At 38.6% G+C, this 23,144-nt stretch overlaps 1 protein-coding gene across 1 annotated transcript in view; it reads right to left on the bottom strand.

Moving 5' to 3' along the window:
• The window catches only part of SPAG17 (sperm associated antigen 17), a 3,638,922-nt gene that overhangs the window by 2,057,789 nt on the left and 1,557,989 nt on the right, over nt 1–23,144 (bottom strand). Inside the window, exon 17 of the mRNA XM_044071485.1 lies at nt 6,829–6,948. Within this exon, the coding sequence (XP_043927420.1) occupies nt 6,829–6,948 (120 nt within the window). The remainder of the gene's footprint in view (nt 1–6,828; nt 6,949–23,144) is intronic.

Raw genomic sequence — 23,144 nt, forward strand, 5'->3', positions numbered from 1 at the left:
TTAAACTAAAATTTCTAAAGGAGCTCCATTACCTTTGTTTGACTGCTAGTCCCTGTAGATAGCCTGCTTGTTCCTTGAAAATTTCCCAACCGTCCTACCCGTCTGCTGTTGTTTTGTAAAGCTGTGCCTCTGCCCTCTACCCCTTATGATTATCTGATTTCCAAATCTGCCCTCTACCCCTTATGATTATCTGATTTCCAAAGACTCTCCCTTTTCAGAACTATTGACTGTTGTACAAGCTATTTATATACTTTTCCTACCCATTGCTTTCCACAGACCCATGATACTGAACATCCACCCAGCAAACCAGTATTGTTCTTAAGTAAATCTCCTTTACTGCATACTGTCTCCTGCTCATTTTCCTGGAGCTCATTAAAGCTTGTAGCCTTAGCCTGCATTCCAAAAGTGTTTCATTTGTATCTAGGGCCATCCTGACAAAGTTAAGTACTTTTGATTGCTAAACTGCATTTAAGTTATTTTGAGTGATCACTTATGTTTCCTGCTTTTATGTGTGCATTTTATTGAAATTTTTGTAAAAAAATGCTCTTCCTCTCACTGAAACTCTCTTGAAATTTCTTTCAGTATGGCATTTCCAGATAGTTGTTTAAGTGATTTGTGTTAGCACTGCAGCTGTGGGTCTCTTCTACTTTGTTTTTACAGTAAGAGGACTGGGTTTATTCATCTTGTGGCAGAAGGTGTTTGCCTAGTCTATCTGAGTTGGCAAATACACAAAAGAACTCATAGTGTAGTTCTTTTATTGGCCAGAGGGATCATTATTTAATTTTCTGTGTTTTTTTTGTGCTGCTATACATTTTGCATGGGTTAGCAGGGTCTAGTACAGCAGCAAACACTTAGAAAACACATTTTCTCTGTAGAATGATCCATAAATCTGTAACATGTAAAGTAGGAATATAGTGCAAATGCCTTGTGCACAAACAAGCTTAGAGCAGCTACTTAGGCCTCAAGTGGCAGTACCTACAGATTTAGTAGAATTCAGTTTTGTGTAAACATTAGTTAGTAGAATTTTTTACTGTTTAGCAAAATCTGTCTTAATAAAGCACCTTTATTATTCTGCACAAAACAACCTTAACAGACATCTAACCCCAATACACCACCCCCTTGTAGCTCACAACTCAAAGGACTGGACAGTATGAATATGCAGTTTACCAACTTCTCTGTAGCTGGCTTGGTGGACATGGGCATCTTGAGACAATGTAGCAATTGTCTCATGTTTACCGATGACATCTTAATCCTAAAAGAATATGCTCTGACACTGGATGCTAAACTCTCTCACACAAGTACACATTTGGTTGTCAAAACCACACAAACAACACCCAGCCGGCACAATGCACAACACATATACAGATTAATGTATGCTGAGGTGCTTAAAAGCAATCTTCCTAAACAACAAAGATCACCTAGACCACCTACTGTTAAAGCTATGTCTCAGCAAGCCCAAAGGCACTCAGAAAAATACCACCTAACATACACATACTGTCACTCTCAGTGAAGCCCCACACACTAAGCCCCTAAGGCAAGCCAACTCACTCCCAGGGTTCTTATCATAGGGGAATCCATTGTAAGATATACTGATGCCCCTCTAACCAGGCTGAACAAGGACAAGATAACTGCTAGTTGCTTATCTGGAGCCAGGATCACCAAATCACTCATGCACTCAAATCATTAAGCCACAGGTACCAGTACAATTCCATCATAGTCCATATAGGTATTAATGACCTGAGACATACCTCCTTGAACTATATGAAAAGAGATATTATCAGTCTATGTGTGTCAGGCTGGTATGAGCCTGCCACTGAGCAGCATATTGCCATCACTGAGGATGATGCCACAATATGGCAAAAAGTTACATATTTCAACTGGCTGTCTTTTTGGTGTCATTCTAAGGAGATCCAATATTTGTCAGCTTGGGACAACATAGTCAACAGACCATGTTGCTTTGCCAATGATGGTCTATACCCTTCCCCTCTAGTCTTTTGAATACTGGCCAAGGCATTGTCTGCCCCCATAGTGTCTTTACAAGGCAATACTAAATTGATAGACCTACAGATAAAGCAAAATCAACTCAAGTAACAGAACCTCAAGGTATTATTGCTCAATGCCAGGAGCTTAAATAAAAATAAAAAAAAGAGGAACTAGTGGTCTTAAAACTTTGTTTATGAGCTCAGCCACAATAATTTCCAAAAATCATGAAACCCAGGTAATATTCCAAAGCAACAAGCCTTTATTTGTTACAGACAAGCGGTCCTCAGTAACAAAAATATCAGAAATATTTTAAAAATGTTAAACATATCAGTTTTTATATCCTTAGAAGTAGGTATGGAAAATATATGTATTGTTTCATTTTAAACCACCCTATTCATGGCAAACAATATAAGCAGGGCTATGAAAGTGCATTTTAGAATAGAAAGCGCCCCCCCCCCCCACACACACACACACTACTACTGATTAGATCAAACTAAACTCATTTAACATAGTGAGACAGTGTGTAAAAAGCAACGGACAGCTTGCTTTCTCCGTTGCTTTTTTCAAAACTGTCTCGCTATGTTAAATGGGTTTAACATAGCGAGTCAGCTTTAAAAAAAGCAACGGAGATTCTCCATTGCTTTTTTTAAAGCTGTCTCACTATGTTAAACTCCTTTAACATAGCGAGACAGTTTGTAAAAAGCAACGGAGATCTTGCTTTCTCCATTGCTTTTGCTCACAGCTCTGATGTACTGCATAACTATACGCATGAGCAGTACATCAGAATACCAGACAGTTGCGGAAGGGCAGCAAGGAGGCATTATACAATGCCATTATTTAAGAAAAGTAATTTTTTTTCTTAAATAATGTCATTAATATAGCAATAACCCACTTCTGGGTGTGGGTAATGCTGGATTTACCCACAGTTGTCTTTGTTTGGCCACTCGGGCTTTGCCCTCTTGACCAAACCACACCAACCGTGGGTAAATCCAGCATTACCCACACCCAGGCATGGGTTATTGCTATAGTAAACATCCATGCATATGTATTAGTGTGCATAAAAACTAAGCTAATAACAGCTCAGAAAAATTGTCAGTGCTATGCAAAAAACAGTTATGACAGTTTTCATGCTTACATTCTCTAAAACATGTTTATACAATGAAAGCTTGTAGAAAAAACACACAAAAATACAGAAAACAGTGGATGAAGTAAACTACTAATGTATACAAGTGTGAAGGTTTGTGCATGAGCATCCACCAGTAGAGTAAATGGGGGAATTATACCAATACTATGTGGTAATAGCAGCATGAAAAAATGTGTGTTTTGAATTTACCATTTAAATCTCTGGTGTGATGCAATAAATTGAATCAAAGCAGAATTGAGGTTAAAGTAACTAAACATATATATATTTATACATATTCTATACATCATTTTTATTATTATATAGTACCTAAACATATATACATATATATATATATATATATATATATATATATATATATATATATATATATATATATTTATACATATTCTATGCATCATTTTCATTATTATTTAGTATATTTTAGTACATAAAAGTATTCCTCAAAAAATCCATACAAAACCTTTACAGACTGTGTGGCAGCTTACGTAAATTCAACACACTCTTAGCAGAGCAATAGTAGTTAAGTCCTGGTTTTCTGAATGCATTTAATTTCAACTGCCAGCATAATTCTTTTTTTTTTCAACACACCATCGATGTCCCCTTCAATCTCATCCATTTCCAGGATGTACAGACTGGTTGCACTCACTAAAGCCAAGAACACGGCCTCAATGGGCCCTGATAATATCCTAGGATGCCTCCAGAACAGTCTAAAATACAACTTATAATGCCCCCTTGAGTCATTATTTAACTGCAGTCTTAAAAAGGCTTTATGCCACATGACTAGAGGACTGCGAGGATCATCCCCCTTAATAAGACAGGGCCTTCAACAAATCCTGGAAACTACAGACCCATTAGTCTGACTAGTCTTATTTGCAAACCCATGGAAAGAATTCTCATGGAAATTATCAGCAATGACATAGGAGACCTTCAGACACTGGATCCATCCCAGTTTGGCTTTGCCAAAGGACGGTCATGCTTACTGAATTTGGTAGACTTCTTTAAAAAGTCACTAAGGCGATGGATGAAGGGAAAACTGTGCATGCTGTCTACCTAGATCTCTCCAAGACATTTGATAAAATACCTCACTTGGGCTTTGTCAACACACTTACAACACTAGATATAAACCCTTCTATAACACACTGGATAGCTAGCTGGCTCACTGATAGGACTCAAGAGGTTAGAATCAGTGAGACCACATCCACAAAGAGGTCGGTCACCAGTGGAGTCCCCCCAGAGCTCTGTGCTAGGCCTCTCCTCTTTGGCATCTACTTCTTGGATATCAAAGTTGATGTCGAAAGGCCTCTTGATAAACAAGTTTGCACATGATTGTAAACTGGGAGCAGTTACTGAATTCCCCCCAAGAGGAAAAGACCCTTCAAGATTCTCTAATACAGACAAATGCTTGGTGCCAAAGCCATGCCATAAAACTCATTAACAAGAAATGCATTATTGTACCTTTTGGAAGTCTGCCATTCTTGGGTAACTACGTCATCAATAAAATATCCTTAAAAGCTGATTTACTAGTAAGGGATCTGGAACTCATGTAGATAGTAACCTAGACTTTGACCAGCATGTGTCCCAGGTAATAAGGAAATCTTTCTATGGTGCTCAACTTATAAGCAAGGACATGACATCTAGGTCCAGAGAGGCTGTCATACCACTCGACTTGGCCTTCATCAGGCTCATCATAGAGTAATATGACCCCTTTGGTATGTACCTGGCCAGACACATGCAGTAACTGAAATGTCCACAAAGGTTCCTTACAAAAAGAATACAGGGAGTAAACACAATGTCTTAAACTGATTGCATGAAAGCCCTGTCTCTTTACTTGGTATCATAAAGACTTCTAACAGGTGATATTTGCCTGGCATGTAAGGAATCCCTGGAACCTGTTTTGATGACTCTTTTGCAGATCCAAAAAACAAACATCAGAACTATTAGATTAAAAGACCTAAATTTTGCTTGCAACATAAACAGGACATGTTGGAGAGACAGTTAAGTTTCTCAGAGAATTCCAATTCTCTGGAACAGGCTCCTCATCCCCATGAAGCAGTTCCTCCCTATACATATTTAAGTGCAACTTGGACCAGTGAATGGGTAATTGGAAATTCACCCCTGGTCTGACTCCTATGTCGCTGATAGAGAGAGTCAGTAAATTACTCTCTAAAATTCAAATATAAATCAAATTTGAGATCACATTTGTGTTGCACGGCTAGGCTTTTAAATGCCCTAGTGGTCATTAGCCTAGTATACTCTTATGAACTTATAAAAGAGAGAAGATTTTTTTTCTTTTTTCTTGTTTTTATTTTTTATTTATTTATTTTTTTAACTAAAACCTGAAAACTGTAGCACTCAGTGCAGGCAACAAAGTTTTTTTTTACTAAAATAATGAGAGGAAGAAGGGTTGGGGCAGGACACAGAAATGGGACCCCACTGGCTGGGGCAGGAGGGGAGTGTTGTGCATCTGACCACCTGGTTTGTTTGCCAGTATAACACAGGGACTTTTTATTTTCTCTTTACTTGAAGAGCTAGACAGTTGGGTGGGTGGGTGCAGACTACAGGAAGCTAGTCATTTGGCATCTTGCAAAACTACTTCACTTGAGGCAGGTGTGGTGCTAGTTCATTGTACTAGCACAAGGTGCTGGTTGAGTTGGCTAACCTTCTGCTCATAACTGTAGTTTTATTTTTTATTTGTATTTTGCCTTATATGCAAGTTGTGGCTGAAAGAGGTTTTATGACAATCCACACAATGAGGTTTTCTGATCCACACATCTATTTATCAAGCAAATAAATAAATAAGAAACTATTAGTAATATCTGGATCTTCCTGACTGCATTTTCTGTATTTAAACTTTGACTGCAAGAACACAGTTTATGTATCAACTACTGCTTACACATAGAGTTAGTACATTTAAGTAAGAGAAGTATTGAGGTTTTTGTGCATGTGTGTGTTTTTGCATGCTTGCTTGGAGTGTCTTGCTTCTCTGCAGAGCTACCATTATGCAGTTTGTTTTAAAGATACCTGCATTTTTGACAATCTGTGACTAAACACCCATTTGGGGAGCAAGGATTTGATCAATCATAGGGGATGGATGTAGATTTCTGTATTTTAATCGGACTATACCATTACTGAGTTCATTGATAGAAAGCTAAAGTAAATATAGCTAGTGAATTGCTGTAAGACACAGATTCTTGGTCTTTGTCACAGCAAGTCTTCCTCATGCTCCAAAAAAGTCTGTGAACATCTCAGTAACAGAAAGTACATTGAACTTCCCCAAACAAAAAGTGTTTGCTCTCCTATGCAGTAGCGAACTGATTTTCTCCATTAACAACCATAACAACTCCCTTCCCAGACATACGTATGTGTGTTAATGCACAGACACAGACACACACATAAACGCAAACTTGAAATAATGATTTGCCTTGGACATTATTCTGATTTGCAGCAAATATACATATTCATTGACTATTATCCTGCAATTAATTTGGCCCCACTTCCTCAGGGAAGATAATCTCATCAGTTGAGAACTAATCTGCTAAGTCACACAGCACATCAAACTAAAACAAAATTTAAACTTGCAAATTACTGTTTCACAGTTAAATACTACATGAAGGTTAAATACATTTTCTTACAGTACTATTTGTAGCATTCCTGAGAACTCAAATGGCCTGAACTACTATAAATTATGAATAGTTTCATACCTGTATGAAGATATTTTGTCTAAAGTGTTCAGTAAAATACCATTCATCCAAGGAACGCAACTGTGTCTTCTGGATTTCCGACAGGATAGTATCTGACAACATTATGCCCTCAGTGGACACCTTTAACAGTTAAACAAATTCACATAATAAATGACATGCATTTCACATGTTAGAAGCAAATACATGTGCACTACACTTTATTCTACAAAGTGAAAAAACATCCCTTAAATAATTAAATATTTACAATATATTTTATCATTTCATCTAAATATATGTAATAATTGTTTAATTATCAGAATTATTACCTTCATTTACTCAAGCAAGTATGTGATAATTGGTGTATTTTTAGACAGGGAAAGATTTCAGTAACTAATGAGACAGTGTGCAGAACTGTACTGCAATGAGCTCCTTCTAAATTCTTACAAAGACAGCATGAATTGGATAATAGCATGTGCCTTTTTTGCTTGGATTCTCAGATTCTTCAACGTCATTTGTTTTAATTACATTACTTGTCATTGTTTCATGTTAAATAATTTAACATACTTATGATTATTATTTTTTTCAAATATCTTTTATCTTATCATGAGATACCATAAAACATGTTCAAAATTGAAAGAAAAACACCAAAAATGCAGGCTTATAGTTGCTATTTATAAACAAAAGAGCTGCATATGTCAATACTGCAAGGTATGCTCTACATGATTATTTAAAAATGTTTATAATCGATGTTTATGAACAACAAAGGACATACATGTCAAACAGATCACCTATTACCATGGTGTTCACACTGTAATTTGCATACGTTATTAACCAAAACATGGAACAAATTCAGCTGCCATATACAGCACAGACACAATGAAAACTAATATGGTTACATTTTCATAGTTGTTGCACTGAATCTTGACTGAGGGTAATACTCCACAGCATGAACTCTCAAGCCACCAGTCGGATATGAAAATCACATGTTCTGTAATTACAGATGTCAGTGAAAAGGTACAATAGCTACATATAAGGATTAGTGTTTGCATATGTCTAGTTTGCAATATTTTTATCAGACTGTTTGATAATGGCAAAGGCAAAAAGTAAAACAATTTATTTTTAAGCACTAATACAAGCTTTTCGTCGGTTACACTCCAACTTCATCAGAAAATGGATAAAACAGCGTCTCCCTCAAACCATTGCCTTAAATACAAAATTTCAAAAAGTTAAAAATCACATGATCATTGATTTGTGTCGGGCAAGATGTCGGCACACCCACTGAACCAAATAGTATACAATGAACTAGATTAACATTCTAAAAAAATATAATAAAATATCTAACAATAAAATGTTGAAAATAGTCACAATTTAGTCAGTATAAATATAAATAACAAAACATTATGCACACCACTACATTTAACACCTAAAATGTTTACGGTGGTGGTGTTAAATAATATTAAGTAAATCTAAAACTCGACTATAAGGAACTCATATATCACTTATTTGAAAGAGAATCACAAGAAACACCACAGTTGATAACTCTTTATAACCCAATGTATATGTGCTTAAGATAATTGACAAGTGTTGCATTAGAAATTAAGTGTTCAAGTTGGGTATAAAAATAAGCACTTGCCACAAAAATCAACCCGTCATCAATGTAAAAGACTCTAATGTTCTCCGCTGATGAAAACATAATGCGAGAACATGACGGTTACCTAATCAGTCCTAGACTGCAGTTGACAGAAAAAACACTTGTATATACACTAACAGACAACAAAGAAATGAAAATAAAAATAAAAAATACAAATGCAAATGCTTGACTAACACAGCTAGCTACCAACCCTGGGAAACTAGTGTACCGAGGAAGGCAAAACTCATATCCAATGTATTGGACTAACTTGACAAATGCAGTTTCTACATAAAATAACTTTCCATATGAAGGGCTATAAAAATGATTTCTAATACATGACAATATTAAGCAATCTGACCTCTGGTGAATAACCAGAGAGGACAATGTCCCTTCCATATATATGTCAAGACAGAAACGAATATGTCGAACCTTGAATAAGTATCCAAGAGTAAACTGGCCCTACACTATCTGATCGAACAGACTGCTAGATGTGTAGACTAAAAAAAACGGAGATACAGTAAACCCTACATATACTAAAACTAAAAGAACTGAACTGACCTAACATGCCCTGCCAAACGGGACTTCTGAAAGGGTTAGGTGTCACCTGAATATAACAAGTAAGCAAGAATCATGTATAGGCTTGTTTGACTAACTAAGGGAAAGTTCACCTAAAATGCCAAATTAATTAAAAAAGAGAAGAAGAAGGGACACATGTGGGTACCAGCAATTATTATCTGTTAAACCTCTTGAGCTTTAATAGGCAAGTTATGGACAACATGCCATTTAAGCCAGGGGCATGGCAGGCATCTAACCTGAGTGCCACAACAACTCTCTACTCTCCAAATGGAGGGTGGTAGGTCCCCCCTTGACATCAGACTTCACCTGGTCAATAACACAAAACAAAATTTGTGGTTGGAGTTTTCTCCTATATGTCTGGCTAAGGCATTGTCCATCTTGCCTTTCTTGATGGCATAGAGGTGTTCATATATTCGTTCTTGCAATTCTTCGTCAGTTTTCCTGACATAAAAAGCTGGACAGCTTGAACACTGGGCCAAATACACCACTTGTGTACTAGAGCAATTGAATCTGCCTGTTATATGCAATGCCAAATTCATACTTTCAACTCTAGACTCTGTCTTTATATGGCCACAGTAGCGGCACATATTACACTTATACATTCCGTTCTTGGTATTAAATGTCTTGAGTTTTTTCTCTACAATGCTTTTGAGGTTAAAGCCTCTCTTGAACTCTATTCTTGGTGGTTCATCCACAATTCTACAGATAGAATCATCCAGGGTTATCAAATACCATATGCTAAAATAAACTTTTGGACATTGGAAAAAACTCAGCCTTCCTCCCTGCAATAGTAACTTGTTCAGTGGTATTTTGATTTAAAATGAGTACATATATCCCTGAAGCTCTCTTGTTCTGGACCTCCCATAGAAGGTCTTTTATAAGGTCTGCAGGATAGCCCCTGTTGGAGAAAAGATCTGCCATAAAGGCACATTCTTCCTCAAAATCAAAGTCCCTAGATACCATTCAGGCAGCTCTAACAAGCTGACCTTTGATGATTGATCTCTTTTGAGAGAAAGGATAACAGCTATTAAAATGGACGTAGCTGTTAGAGAAGGATTCCTTCCTATAGATCTTAGCTACAAAACATCCTTTCTCTTTATCCTTCATGAGATCCACGTCCAAATAAGCTACCCGATCTGGAGCAAAATTATGGGTAAACTGTAAAAAATTTGTGGAAGAATTAAACATGTCTACTAATGAAATAGCTGTCTCCTCATTACCTTTCATGATGATAAAAATGTCATCAAGAAATTGTGTGTATAACACAACTTTCTCCACAAATAAGGGATTAGCTAAAATAAACTCCATCTCCCAGTACACCATGACCAAATTGGCCACACTGGCACCACATGGAGAACCCATCGGTACACCTATCAACTGTAAGTAAAATCTGTTGTTAAAAGATACAAAATTGTTGGACAATATGATGTCCAACAATTCGCTCACCAGTTGGATGTCTTTGACAGGGGCCTTTTTTAAGGTCAACATAACTGGGATCCAATCTAAAGTAACTGAGTGAGGAATAGAAGTATATAAGTCTTCCACATCGACTGTTAAAAAGTGACTGTCCTCACTGTAAGTTGTTTGGTTAATCCTGGATATAAAAGACCAGGAATCCTTAGAAATTTCGGGTTCACTAGCCACATATTTCTTTAGGATAGTGTCTACCACTGTAGCACTAGCATAAGTTATGCTGCCCCTGGCACTTATTAAAGGGCGCATAGGTGGATCCAGTGGATTCGTATGCATTTTAGGTGATCCAAAAATAATAGGGATTCTATAAATTGGTGGAGATATGAAATTCATTAAATCCAAATCTATAGATCCGTTGACAAACATGTTACTAAAGTAGGAAGACACTCTTGAGTTACCTATGTTTAATTCATTCCGTGATACCTCTTTATAAGACTCAGAGGAAAGAATGTCTTCCATCCTCCTTACATAATCAAGCTCGTTCATAACCACCAGACCTCCACCCTTATCTGGATGCATAACCCTCACTGAGGAATTGGCTAAAGAATCTAATAAAAGCCTCTCATCTTTACTAATGTTGTACCTGCAACATCATTTAGGTAAAGGTTGGCTAAGAACATGCCATATGCCCAACTCACATATCTGTTCAAATAAGTTTAAAGATAAATGCAATGGTGGATTATATGTACTCACCAAAAGAAATTTACCCTTGACATTGGTGAAGTTACCCATTAATAACTGGAGATTTAACTTTCTGACATACAATTTCAAATCTATAATAGATGATGCCACATCAGCCCTCCTGGAGGGGACATAGGAAAAACCTTTGGTCAACAAATCCACTAGTTCATTCTCAAAAACATAGTCAGAAAAGTTGTATATTTTAAAATCCTTTCTTGAATTGAATAAAATGTTACTTGGACTTGGCATGAGTTGAACAGTACCGGGCATTGACTGACTCAATTTCTCCTGGTCCTGGACCGGCTGTTGGATTTCCGACCTTGATCTGTCGGGGGGGACGAGGCTGCGTCCCGAAAATTTGGGCCCTCCACTTCCTCTTCGGGATTGTTGGATTTGTGATGTACTGCCAATCGTTCACTGCGTCTAACTGGGTCCAAAAGGTCCGTGGACTCCATAGGGATATTTTCCCTGTGGTTGGACCTCACATCCCTATCCGCCTCAGTGGAATTTGAAACCTCCGACCGCCATGATCCAAAAGACAAAAAATTGCCTTGGGAAACTGTAGGTTTCAGATAAGTAGTACCGTCTTTATAGACTGATGTCCCTTTTTAATTTTTTGATTTTAGTTGAAGTGAGTTTTGAGAGTTGTTGATCAATACTATTATAGGCATGGTCATAGTCGAATCTGTACCTGTAAAAATTAAGGTCATTCTTTATTTCCCCATCCAATTTGTTGATGTCAAAAATTAAATTCTCAGCTGCCAACTGCTAGTGGTTGCTAATGAGGTCCATGAGTTCAAATCCATGTCTGTCGAACAGACGGATTAACTCCAGATGGAATGGGGACCTTTCTTCCAAACCCGTTGGATATTGCCAGGATCTAAGACCTTTGGGCACTACACTGGCCCATTTACATTCTCCAAAGTAAGCTACTTCAAGTTGAATTTTCCTTAATTTCATAAGGTTCTGGTCAAATATGTTCAATTTGGAGGGAAGGTCCAACGAACCGCCTCATCCTCAGCTATCAGAGTCCAGTCTTTAGAAACTAGTTTACTAACAGGAGTACAGGACTGGGGTATGGTTGCGGCTCATTCCTCCAGCGGCAGTACATCAATACTGAAAACTCAAGGCACGCCTAATTTAAATCATGGTGGGAGCTTAGTGCCTGATCAAGACACAGGCGGTTTGTTGGACTTTCCCTCCAAATTGAACATATTTGACCACAACCTTATGAAATTAAGGAAAATCCAACTTGAAGTAGCTTACTTTGGAGAATGTAAATGGGCCGGTGTAGTGCCCAAAGGTCTTAGATCCTGGCAATATCCAATGGGTTTGGAGGAGGGGTCCCCCTACCATCTGGAGTTAATCTGTCTGTTCGACAGACATGGATTGGAACTCATGGACCTCATTAGTAACCACTATCAGTTGGCAGCTGAGAATTTAATTCTTGACATCAACAAATTGGATGGGGAAATAAAGAATTACCTTAATTTTTACAGGTACAGATTCGACTATGACCATACCTATAACAGTATTGATCAACAAATCTCAAAACTCCCTTCAACTAAAATCAAAAAAATTAAAAAGGGACATCAAAGTCTATAAAGACAGTACTGCTTATCCAAAACCTCCAGTTTCCCAAGGCAATTTTTTGTCTTTTAGATCATGAAGGTTGGAGGTTTCAAATTCCACTGAGGCGTTTAGGGATGTGAGGTCCAACCACAGGGAAAATACCCCTATGGTGTCCACGGACATTTTGGACCCAGTTAGATGCAGTGAACGATTGGCAGCACACCACAAATCCAACAATCCTGAAGAGGAAGTGGAGAGCCCAAATTTTCAGGACTCAGCCTCGTCCCCCCCGACAGACCAAGGTCGCAAATCCAACTAACGGTCCAGGACCAGGAGAAATTGAGTCAGTCAACGCCTGGTACTGTTCAACTCATGCCAAGTCCAAGTAACATTTTATTCAATTCAAGAAAGGATTTTAAAATATACAACTTTTCTGACTATGTTTTTGAGAATGAACTAGTGGATTTGTTGGCCAAAGGTTTTTCCTATGTCCCCTCCAGGAGGGCTGATGTGGCATCATCTATTATAGATTTGAAATTGTATATCAGAAAGTTAAATCTCCAGTTATTAATGGGTAACTTCACCAGTGTCAAAGGTGAATTTCTTTTGGCAAATACGTATAATCCACCATTGCATCCATCTTTAAACTTATTTGAACAGATATGTGAGTTGGATATACGGCATGTTCTTAGCCAACCTTTACCTAAACTATGTTGCAGGTACAACATTAGTAAAGATGAGAGGCTTTTATTAGATTCTTTAGCCAATTCCTCAGTGAGGGCTATGCATCCAGATAAGGGTGGAGGTCTGGTGGTTATGATTGAGCTCGATTATGTAAAGAAGACATTCTTTCCTCTGAGTCTAATAAAGAGGTATCAAGGAATGAATTAAACATAGGTAACTCAAGAGTGTCTTCCTACTTTAGTGACATGTTTGTCACCGGATCTATAGATTTGGATTTAATGAATTTCATATCTCCACCAATTTATAGAATCACTATTATTTTTGTATCACCTAAAATTCATAAGAATCCACTGGATCCACCTATGCACCCTTTAGTTAGTGCCAGGGGCAGCGTAACCTATTCTAGTGCTAAAGTGGTAGACACTATCCTAAATAAATATGTGGCTAGTGAACCCCAAATTTCTAAGGATTCCTGGTCTTTTTTATCCAGGATTAACCAAACAACTTACATTGAGGACAGTCACTTTTTAACAGTCGATGTGAAAGACTTATATACTTCTATTCCTCACTCAGTTGCTTTAGATTGGATCCCAGTTATGTTGACCTTAAAAAAGGCCCCTGTCAAAGACATCCAACTGGTAAGTGAATTGTTGGACATTATATTGTCCAACAATTTTGTATCTTTTAACAACAGATTTTACTTACAGTTGATAGGTGTACCGATGGGTTCTCCATGTGGTGCCAGTGTGGCCAATTTGGTCATGGCGGACTGGGAGATGGAGTTTATTTTAGCTAATCCCTTATTTGTGGAGAAAGTTGTGTTATACACACAATTTCTTGATGACATTTTTATCATCATGAAAGGTAACGAGGAGACAGTTATTTCATTAGTAGACATGTTTAATTCTTCCACAAATTTTTTACAGTTTACCCATAATTTTGCTCCAGATCAGGTACCTTATTTGGATGTGGATCTCATGAAGGATAAACAGAAAGGATGTTTTGTAGCTAAGATCTATAGGAAGGAATCCTCTAACAGCTATGTCAATTTTAATAACTGTCATTCTTTCTCTCAAAAGAGATCAATCATCAAAGGCCAACTTGTTGGAACTGCCCGAATGGTATCTAGGTACTGTGATTTTTGAGGAAGAATGTGCCTTTATGGCAGATCTTTTCTCCAACAGGGGCTATCCAGCAGACCTTATAAAAGATCTTTTATGGAAGGTCCAGAACAAGACAGCTTCAGGGATGTATGTACCCATTTTAAATCAAAATACCACTGAACAAGTTACTATTGCAGGGAGGAAGGCTGAGGTTTTTCCAATGTCCAAAAGTTTTATTTTAGCATATAGTATGAATGCTAGAGAGATATTTTCCATTATTCTAAAAAACTGGAATTTGATAACCCTGGATAATTCTATCTGTAGAATTTTGGATGAACCACCAAGAATAGTGTTCAAGAGAGGCTTTAACCTCAAAAGCATTGTAGAGAAAAAACCCAAGACATTTAGTACCAGGAACGGAATGTATAAGTGTAATATGTGCCACTACTGTGGCCATATAAAGACAGGGTCTAGAGTTGAAATTAGGGATTTGGCATTGCATATAACGGGCAGATTCAATTGCTCTAGTACACAAGTGATGTATTTGGCCCAGTGTTCAAGCTATCCAGCTTTTTATGTCAGGAAAACCGACAGAAAATTGCAAGAACGAATATATGAACACCTCTATGCCATCAGGAAAGGCAAGATGGACAATGCCTTAGCCAGACATATAGGAGAAAACTCCAACCACAATTTTTTGTTTTGCGTTATTGACCAGGTGAAGTCTGATGTCAGGGGGGGACCTACCACCCTCCATTTGGAGAGTAGAGAGTTGTCGTGGCAAATCAGGTTAGATGCCTGCCATGCCCCTGGCTTAAATGGCATGTTGTCCATAACTTGCCTAATAAAGCTCAAGAGGCTTAACAGATAATAATTGCTGGTACCCACACGTGTCCCTTCTTCTTCTCTTTTTTAATTAATTTGGCATTTCAGGTGAACTTTCCCTTAGTCAAACAAGCCTACATATGATTCTTGTTTACTTGTTATATTCAGGAGACACCTAACCCTTTCAGAAGTCCCATTTGGCAGGGCATGTTAGGTCAGTTCAGTTCTTTTAGTTTTAGTATACGTAGGATTTACTGTATATCTGTTTTTTTTAGTCTACACATCTAGTAGTCTGTTCGATCAGATAATGTAGGGCCAGTTTACTCTTGGATACTTATTCAAGGTTCGACATAGTCATTTCTGTCTTGACATATATATGGAAGGGACATTGTCCTCTCTGGTAATTCACCAGAGGTCAGATTGCTTAATATTGTCATATATTAAAAATCATTTTTATAGCCCTTCATAAGGAAAGTTATTTTATGTAGAAACTGTGTTTGTCAAGTTAGTCCAATACATTGGATATAAGTTTTACCTTCCTCGGTACACTAGTTTTCCAGGGTTGGTAGCTAGCTGGGTTAGTCAAGCATTTGCATTTGTATTTTTTATTTTTATTTTCATTTCTTTGTTGTCTGTTAGTTTATATACAAGTGTTTTTTGTCAACTGCAGTCTAGGACTGATTAGGTAACCGTCATGTTCTCGCATTATGTTTTCATCAGCGGAGAACATTACAGTCTTTTACAGTGATGACGGGTTGATTTTTGTGGCAAGTGCTTATTTTTATACCCAACATGAATGCTAAATTTCTAATGCAACACTTGTCGATTATCTTAAGCACATATACATTGGGTTATAAAGAGTTATCGACTGTGGTGTTTCTTGTGATTCTCTTTCAAATAAGTGATATATGAGTTCCTTATAGTCGAGTTTTAGATTTACTTAATATTATTTAGCACCACCACCGTAGACATTTTAGGTGTTAAATGTAGCGGTGTGCATAATGTTTTGTTATTTATATTTATACTGACTAAATTGTGACTATTTTAACATTTTGTTAGATATTTTAATATTTTTTTTAGAATGTTAATCTAGTTCATTGTATACTACTTGGTTCAGTGGGTGTGCTGACATCCTGCCCGACACAAATCAATGATCGTGTGATTTTTAACTTTTTGAAATTTTGTATTTAAGGCAATGGTTTGAGGGAGACGCTGTTTTATCCGTTTTCTGATGAAGTTGGAGTGTAACTGATGAAAAGCTTGTATTAGTGCTTAAAAATAAATTGTTTTACTTTTGAACTCACGGACTGAGTGCCTTTGCTTACAAGTACAACCTGCAGGTAATTGGAGCACATCCCATTTGTTTCTTTTTAGTTTGCTTACTTTTACTGAGTTTGTTTTGAGTGTTTAATAATGGTAACAACACTGTTGCTTTGGTCACAGGTGGATGGCAACCTCCATCAAGACCTGCTAAAGCTAACAGGTGGATGGCAGTATTTTTTGCAAAGGAGAACAGAGTTATACATGGGAAATTAGAAGTTATGCACTTACCATAACTTGGCATCTGTGTTGCCCATTTTCATTCTTCCTCATGAATGGGTTACGGATCTGATCCTTGGGTCCGACTCAGCCACATTTACAAGACTTGGATCCGAATGTTGATCTCCTCCCTCTCCCCATAATGCTCTATACCATCCCTAACTCCTCAGATCGAGTTTGGATCCTTGCTGCCCACTGTATTATAGAGACAGAATAGACAGAAGAAAGAGACTGAGGCTCAAACCAGAAACATAAAGGTTTCATTACCATCCAAAGATCCTTCTAGGAGTGACAAGGCTGGGGGATGGCTGTCCTGGAATATGAGGAAGCATGAAAATGGATAACACAGATGCCAAGTTATGGTAAGTACATAACTTCTAAATCTGATGTTGTCCTTTTCATTCTTCCTCACAAATGGGTCAAAGTCCACAGCTGCATAATTCTCGAGAGGCCCTAAAGGAAGAACATGTAGGAGCACTGTCAATCCAGAGAAACTCTGCTTCTGAAGACAATGTCCAATTTGTAATGTGTAACAAAGGTATGAGTCATAGATAAAGTTACTGCAGCACAGATATTGTCAATGGAAGTTGTTGACGAGAAGGCAGAAGAAGTAGCCATAGATCTAGTGGAATGAGCTCTAGGAGGACAAGGGAATTCCAAACCATTGCTGAGAATAAATCAGCAAAATACATTCAGTAATCCATTTAGCTAGAGTAATTTTGGAAACTGCTTGATTTAAGGAGTTAGGGGAATAGGAGACAAACAACTGATCAGACTTCCTGTACTGTTTTGCTCTGTGAAGATAAAAATATAGTTGTCTATGGACATCAAGAAGATGCAGCACATATTCACCCTCATTAGTAAAGTTTGGAAAGAAAACTGGCAATTGAATAGACTGGTTAATGTTAGTCTCTGTGGCCACTTTAGACAGAAAAGAAGGGTTGGTTCAAAGAGACATGCTATCTTTATGGAAAATAATGTAAGGCTTAGCTGATAAGGCCTGGCGCTCAGAAATTCTTCTTGCTGAAGTGATAGCTACCAAAAGATTGTTTTCCAAAAATGAAACTTCATATTGCATCTGTTTGCAGGTTCAAAGTGTACCTGAGTCAATTCTTGGAAGACCACCATGAGATCCCAAGGAGGAGAGGCATCCTTTATTGGAGGTCTAAGGAGAAAAATTCCTTTTATGAAAGCTTTACATAATCTGGAAGCTGTCAAAGAACAGGATTAATTTTCAGCATGGAAGTTGGATATGGCTGCTAACTGAAGTTTAATAGTACAAAGCCTGGCCCCTTCCTTAAAAAGAGTAGAGAGGAAAAGAAGGATGACCATAGTAGGACCTGAGAAAGGGTCAATATTCTCTTTGGAAGCCCATATAGAAAACCTTTTCCATTTGCTTCCGTAGACTTTCTTGGTAAAGGCTTTCTCGGAAGCCAAGACAATATCATAAATTGGGAAAGTGAGCCTGGACCATCTTACAATAACTAGAATTGGAGAAACCATGCAGTTAGTTTGAGGGCATGGAGATTGGGATGCTGAGTTCCTGATGGATGAGATACGAGATCCTGAGTGGGCATCAGTATCCAAGGAGGACATTACAAGTAGAACAATAGGAAGGGGAACCATACCTGTCGAGGTCAGAAAGGGCAGTGAGGATGACTGAGCTCTTCAGCCTTCTTGCTTTCTGTAGAAACTTTGGAATCAATGAAAGATGGGGGTAGACATACAGGAGACCTGGGGGCCAATCATGAATCACACCATCCATTAGTGTCCCCCAAGTGGGAATCAGAGTGAAGTACTTGCTGTACTTGTTGTTGAGGGGAGATACAAAAGGTCAAAGCAAGGCTGGTCCCAATGGCTGAAAATCATGTTTGGTACTGTCTCATGGAGAGACCACTCATGAGGAATCAGAATGGATCTAAAGAGTCTGTCTACTAGTGCATTGGTTTTCCCTGGTCTGTGCACTGCAATTAGAAAGCAGTCTGAAGAAATCACCCATTCCCAGACCCTCATGACCTTTCTGCACAATGGGTAGGAACGGGTTTTTCCTTGTTTGTTGATTTACCAGACTACTGACATGTTCTCTGTGTGTATCACAATAGTCAATAGTGGGAGAATGTCCTCAAAGGCTTGTAACATTAGGAAGGCTGCGCTCATCTCTAGAACACTGATATGCAACTTGGTCTCTGAGGAGGACCACATGCCTTGGACCATCATTCCCTTGAAATGATCCCCCAAGCTGGGAAGCATCAGTGGTCACTGTGGCTAATGGGGGAGAAAGTGAGAATGGCCTGCCCAAAAACAGATCATCTGACTGGATGCACCATCAAATATGACGTTTGCAAATTGGAGTGAGTTTGATGGGTAGAGACAGAGACTGGTAAAGAACAGACCACTGTATCGCTAAGGTCCATTGGAGGATTTGCATGAAGAACCTCGCTAGAGGGACTAGAATAATGGCAGCTGACATTGATCCAAGAGCATGGAGCACTAGTTTTGCTGGAGGGGACAAATGAGACAGTAAGTCCCACACCTGATTTCTCGAAGATGTGACGCGATGAAGAGGTAATGATGTCACTTGAGTCATAGTATCCAGTTACATTCTTATAAATCCTAGAGTCTGTTTGTAAGATTTGTCCAGGCATCCAGGTGCAGGGAAATATGACCCTCCTCCTCTGGAGGAAGTGCCCTCGAGTGGGTCTTGAAAAGGTCCCTGAGATTTCCATAACCAGGTTTTCTTCCCACCTTGTTATATCTAGAAAATGTTCATTGAGGGGTAGAAAATTTAATTCCTATGGCAGACAAGGGCTTTTCTTTCTACTCACTGTGGGAAAGCGTATCTTTCACTGATGGCCCAAACAAGGAGGAGCCATCAAAGGGGGCATTAAAAAAAGATGCCTTAAAGGGCTCAGCAAAGTCACATAACCTCATCCAGGCATGTATCCTAACAGCTATGCCTGAACCGGCTGCCCATGAGGCATCCTCTGCTGTCTGGGAAATCAGCCTCATCGATGAATTGGAAATTGATGAAAGAGTAGCCAGATGGAGAGAAACCTTTTTAAGATCCTCCGCCAGCATGACTCGGTGAGAGTTGGACAGCTCCTTGATAAATTCTCTCTGTAAGCAAGTAAAATGTGCCAGGTAGTTTAACACCCTCACTGCGAATGTGGCTGAGGCATAGACGGCTTTACAAATCTGTCCATCGCTCTGGACTCTTGTTAGGTGGATGGAATAAATGAAAAAGAAAATGGGAAAAAAAGGAACCATGAACAAACTTTTAATAAAACTTGTATAAAAACCAGGATAAAAACGCAAGTGTCACCATAAAAGCTTCATCAGGCAGATACAAACAACCAAAGCTGAATCCATTTATACAGAAGGTAAATTAGTTACATGATGCTATTCGACTTGATTATGCAAGTGCCTTAAATAAGGCTTTAAAGTTACCATGTCATTAAGACCAGGGGTAATATGAGCTCTGAACTTGAAGATCCATTTAAGTTCTTTATATTCAGTAAGATCTTTCATGTTACTCCCTCTTAAAGGTAATGGTAGTGTTTTCAAAAGTGCAAACTTAAAAGTATGAGTGTTGTCAGTAAACTGTATGTCTTTACATAAAGCGTTGGGCAAGATATTCCTATTTATATCCTTGGACCCGATAAGGGGTGAGGGGTAGGACCCAAGACATGAGATGATGGCTCTCTATGCAAAGGGAAGACTCTTTCTACTACCTGGAAGGCTGACACACCCAGGGACCAGCTTTTCCCCACTCCTCAGGACCAAGGCAGCCGAGGACAAGAGGTTAGGGCCAACCCCGGAACAGAACCCTCCAAAGAGAATTGGACCCAAGCTGTCAAGGGCCAGGGCACCAAGGGGAAAGGATTGATCTGACAAAGTAAGAGCTGAACCCAACCCCTTGGAGCTGGTGCCAACCTCTCAGATCTGAAACCCACTCTGATCTGACAACACTGGAGCAGGGCCAGTCAGGGAACTCACCAGATTCGAGGAAATGAGTTTCCTTGGATTTGACACTGACCATCTCAAGGATCTTGGATCCTGAGACTACAGGTCTGATCAGAGAAGGAGACAGTATTGATTGGTGAGGTGCACTCACGGATCTGAGATAGGGTGGAGTTGACAGGATCCCCATCTGGATCTGAGCCCTGAGAGATCTCTGCATCATCCTGTCCATATCTGCCTCAGTCAAGCTCCTAGAGGATCTGGATGATGCCAAGGATGCAGGCCTGGAATGCATCTTTGTGATTTCTAACAACCTCGAGGGCAAAGTTGGAGAAATTGGTTCAAAACAAATTCTGGAGATCAGCTCTTAGTCATCGAATCTGAAGGTTTAGGATCCAAACAGGAGGTAGATGGTATGTGGGAGCTAGTAATAGTTATTACTCCTGTCCAACCAAAGAGGACTGTGAAGCCGAAGGAAATAGCACTGTCATCAGATTTGGAGTCCATGAATTTTTTTGAGGTGGCTCCGAAGAGGCAGAGGCCCTCAGTGATTTCTGCAGTGATCGTTTTTTGATTCAGAGGAGCCATGATGAGACTTAGAGTGGGTTTAAGCCTGAGGAGAAGAAGATGAAGAAGCTGGTAGTAAGTCCTTTAATATTAACTTACTGCAGCAATCTGAGATGGCCCTGGTATTAAAGGAAGCACATATATCACACTCTAACCACAAATGCCAAGGTCCCAGGTAGCAGATGCACTTCTTGTGGGCATAAGAATAAGGGATCTTGTGCCCCTAAGAAGTACATCTCTTAAAGCCGGAAGGTTCTTCTGACATGACTAGCACAACCAACAAGAAAAGTACACAAAACACAACAGAAACTAAGAATGGCAAACATATAAAGCTACATGCTCTAAAGTACAGTAAAAACACTATAAACAGTTTGAACACTCTACAAAAGATATATATATATATATATATATATATATATATATATATATATATATATATATATATATATAGATATATACACTAAATCTACACTAAAAATATTCTCCTATGGGCCTTTACTGAAATTACCTATGAAACTTATATCCTTGGTGATGTGAATATTGACTGGAATAAAATCAATTGCCCCTCTCCCTCCCTATCCATTAACCTCTATAACTTCACTCAAATAATCCTCTCCAATACTCGGCCTAACAAAATAAACCCTCCCGGATCCACTATAGATTGGATCCTAGTCTCAGATTCAAATAAAATAACCAATTCTGGCACAATTCCTGATACCTTTAGCGACCACCTCCCAGCCTTCATGCATTGCTCAACTAGTTTCTCCCCACACCAGCATCAATACATTCAAACTCGTAACCTCAGTAGCTTCAACCCAACTACTTTCACAAATACTTTCAAACAAATGAACTGGTAAATTCAAAACATCCTTCCTCTTGACAAAGCTATAGAATACTTAACTTTGTCTTCCTTTTTACTTTAAACTCACTAGCCCCACTAAGAAACAAAAGGATAAAAACTAAAACTGCTCATTGGCTATCCAAAGTGACAAAACAGATTATGCACCACAGAGAGAAACTATGGAAGCTTTACCAAAACAATAAACTGGCCAATACCTTGCTCCAATATAAACAGCTCCACAACCGTGCAAAACGACTAATCACCAAAGACAAAAAAATCCTACTATATCAAACTTCAGTCCAATAACAATAAAAAAAAACAAAAATTCTGGAAGTCAATAAACTCACTCCACAATCCAGGCTCCAAGAATAATCCCTGTCCTGACCCAAGTAAATCGGACCTTGAACTAGGCTTTGAATTTAACTCATTTTTCATAGACAGTATTACTACCCTCACCAAGACATTTCCTAATAATAACCCAAGTGCGCTACACTTTCCCCCTTCTAACGCACATCATCTGTTTGATCTCAAACCCATATCCACTAACGTTATAAAAAAAACTTTTGTCCAAACTTAAACCTTGCTCTAATGCTCCCAATATTCCCTATTCCTTCCTAAAATCTGCTGCTGATGGCATTGCTCTCCCAATCAGCATCATTATCAACCGATCCATAAAAGAGTCATACGTCCCCAAACTCTGGCGCTCAGCTTATATTCTTCCTCTTCATAAAGGAGGCAAAAATAGCAGCATCTCAAACTTTCACCCCACTGCTTTGCTCTCAACAATCTCCAAAATCCTAGAAAAATGCATCCACCTCCAACTTATGCCTTTCCTGACCCAAAACAATCTTCTCACTCCTACCCAGCATGGCTTCCGTCCAGGCCA

Source organism: Protopterus annectens, chromosome 5.part0 (genome assembly GCF_019279795.1).
Source record: "Protopterus annectens isolate FY-2018-M chromosome 5.part0, PAN1.0, whole genome shotgun sequence".
NCBI lineage: Eukaryota > Metazoa > Chordata > Ceratodontiformes > Protopteridae > Protopterus > Protopterus annectens.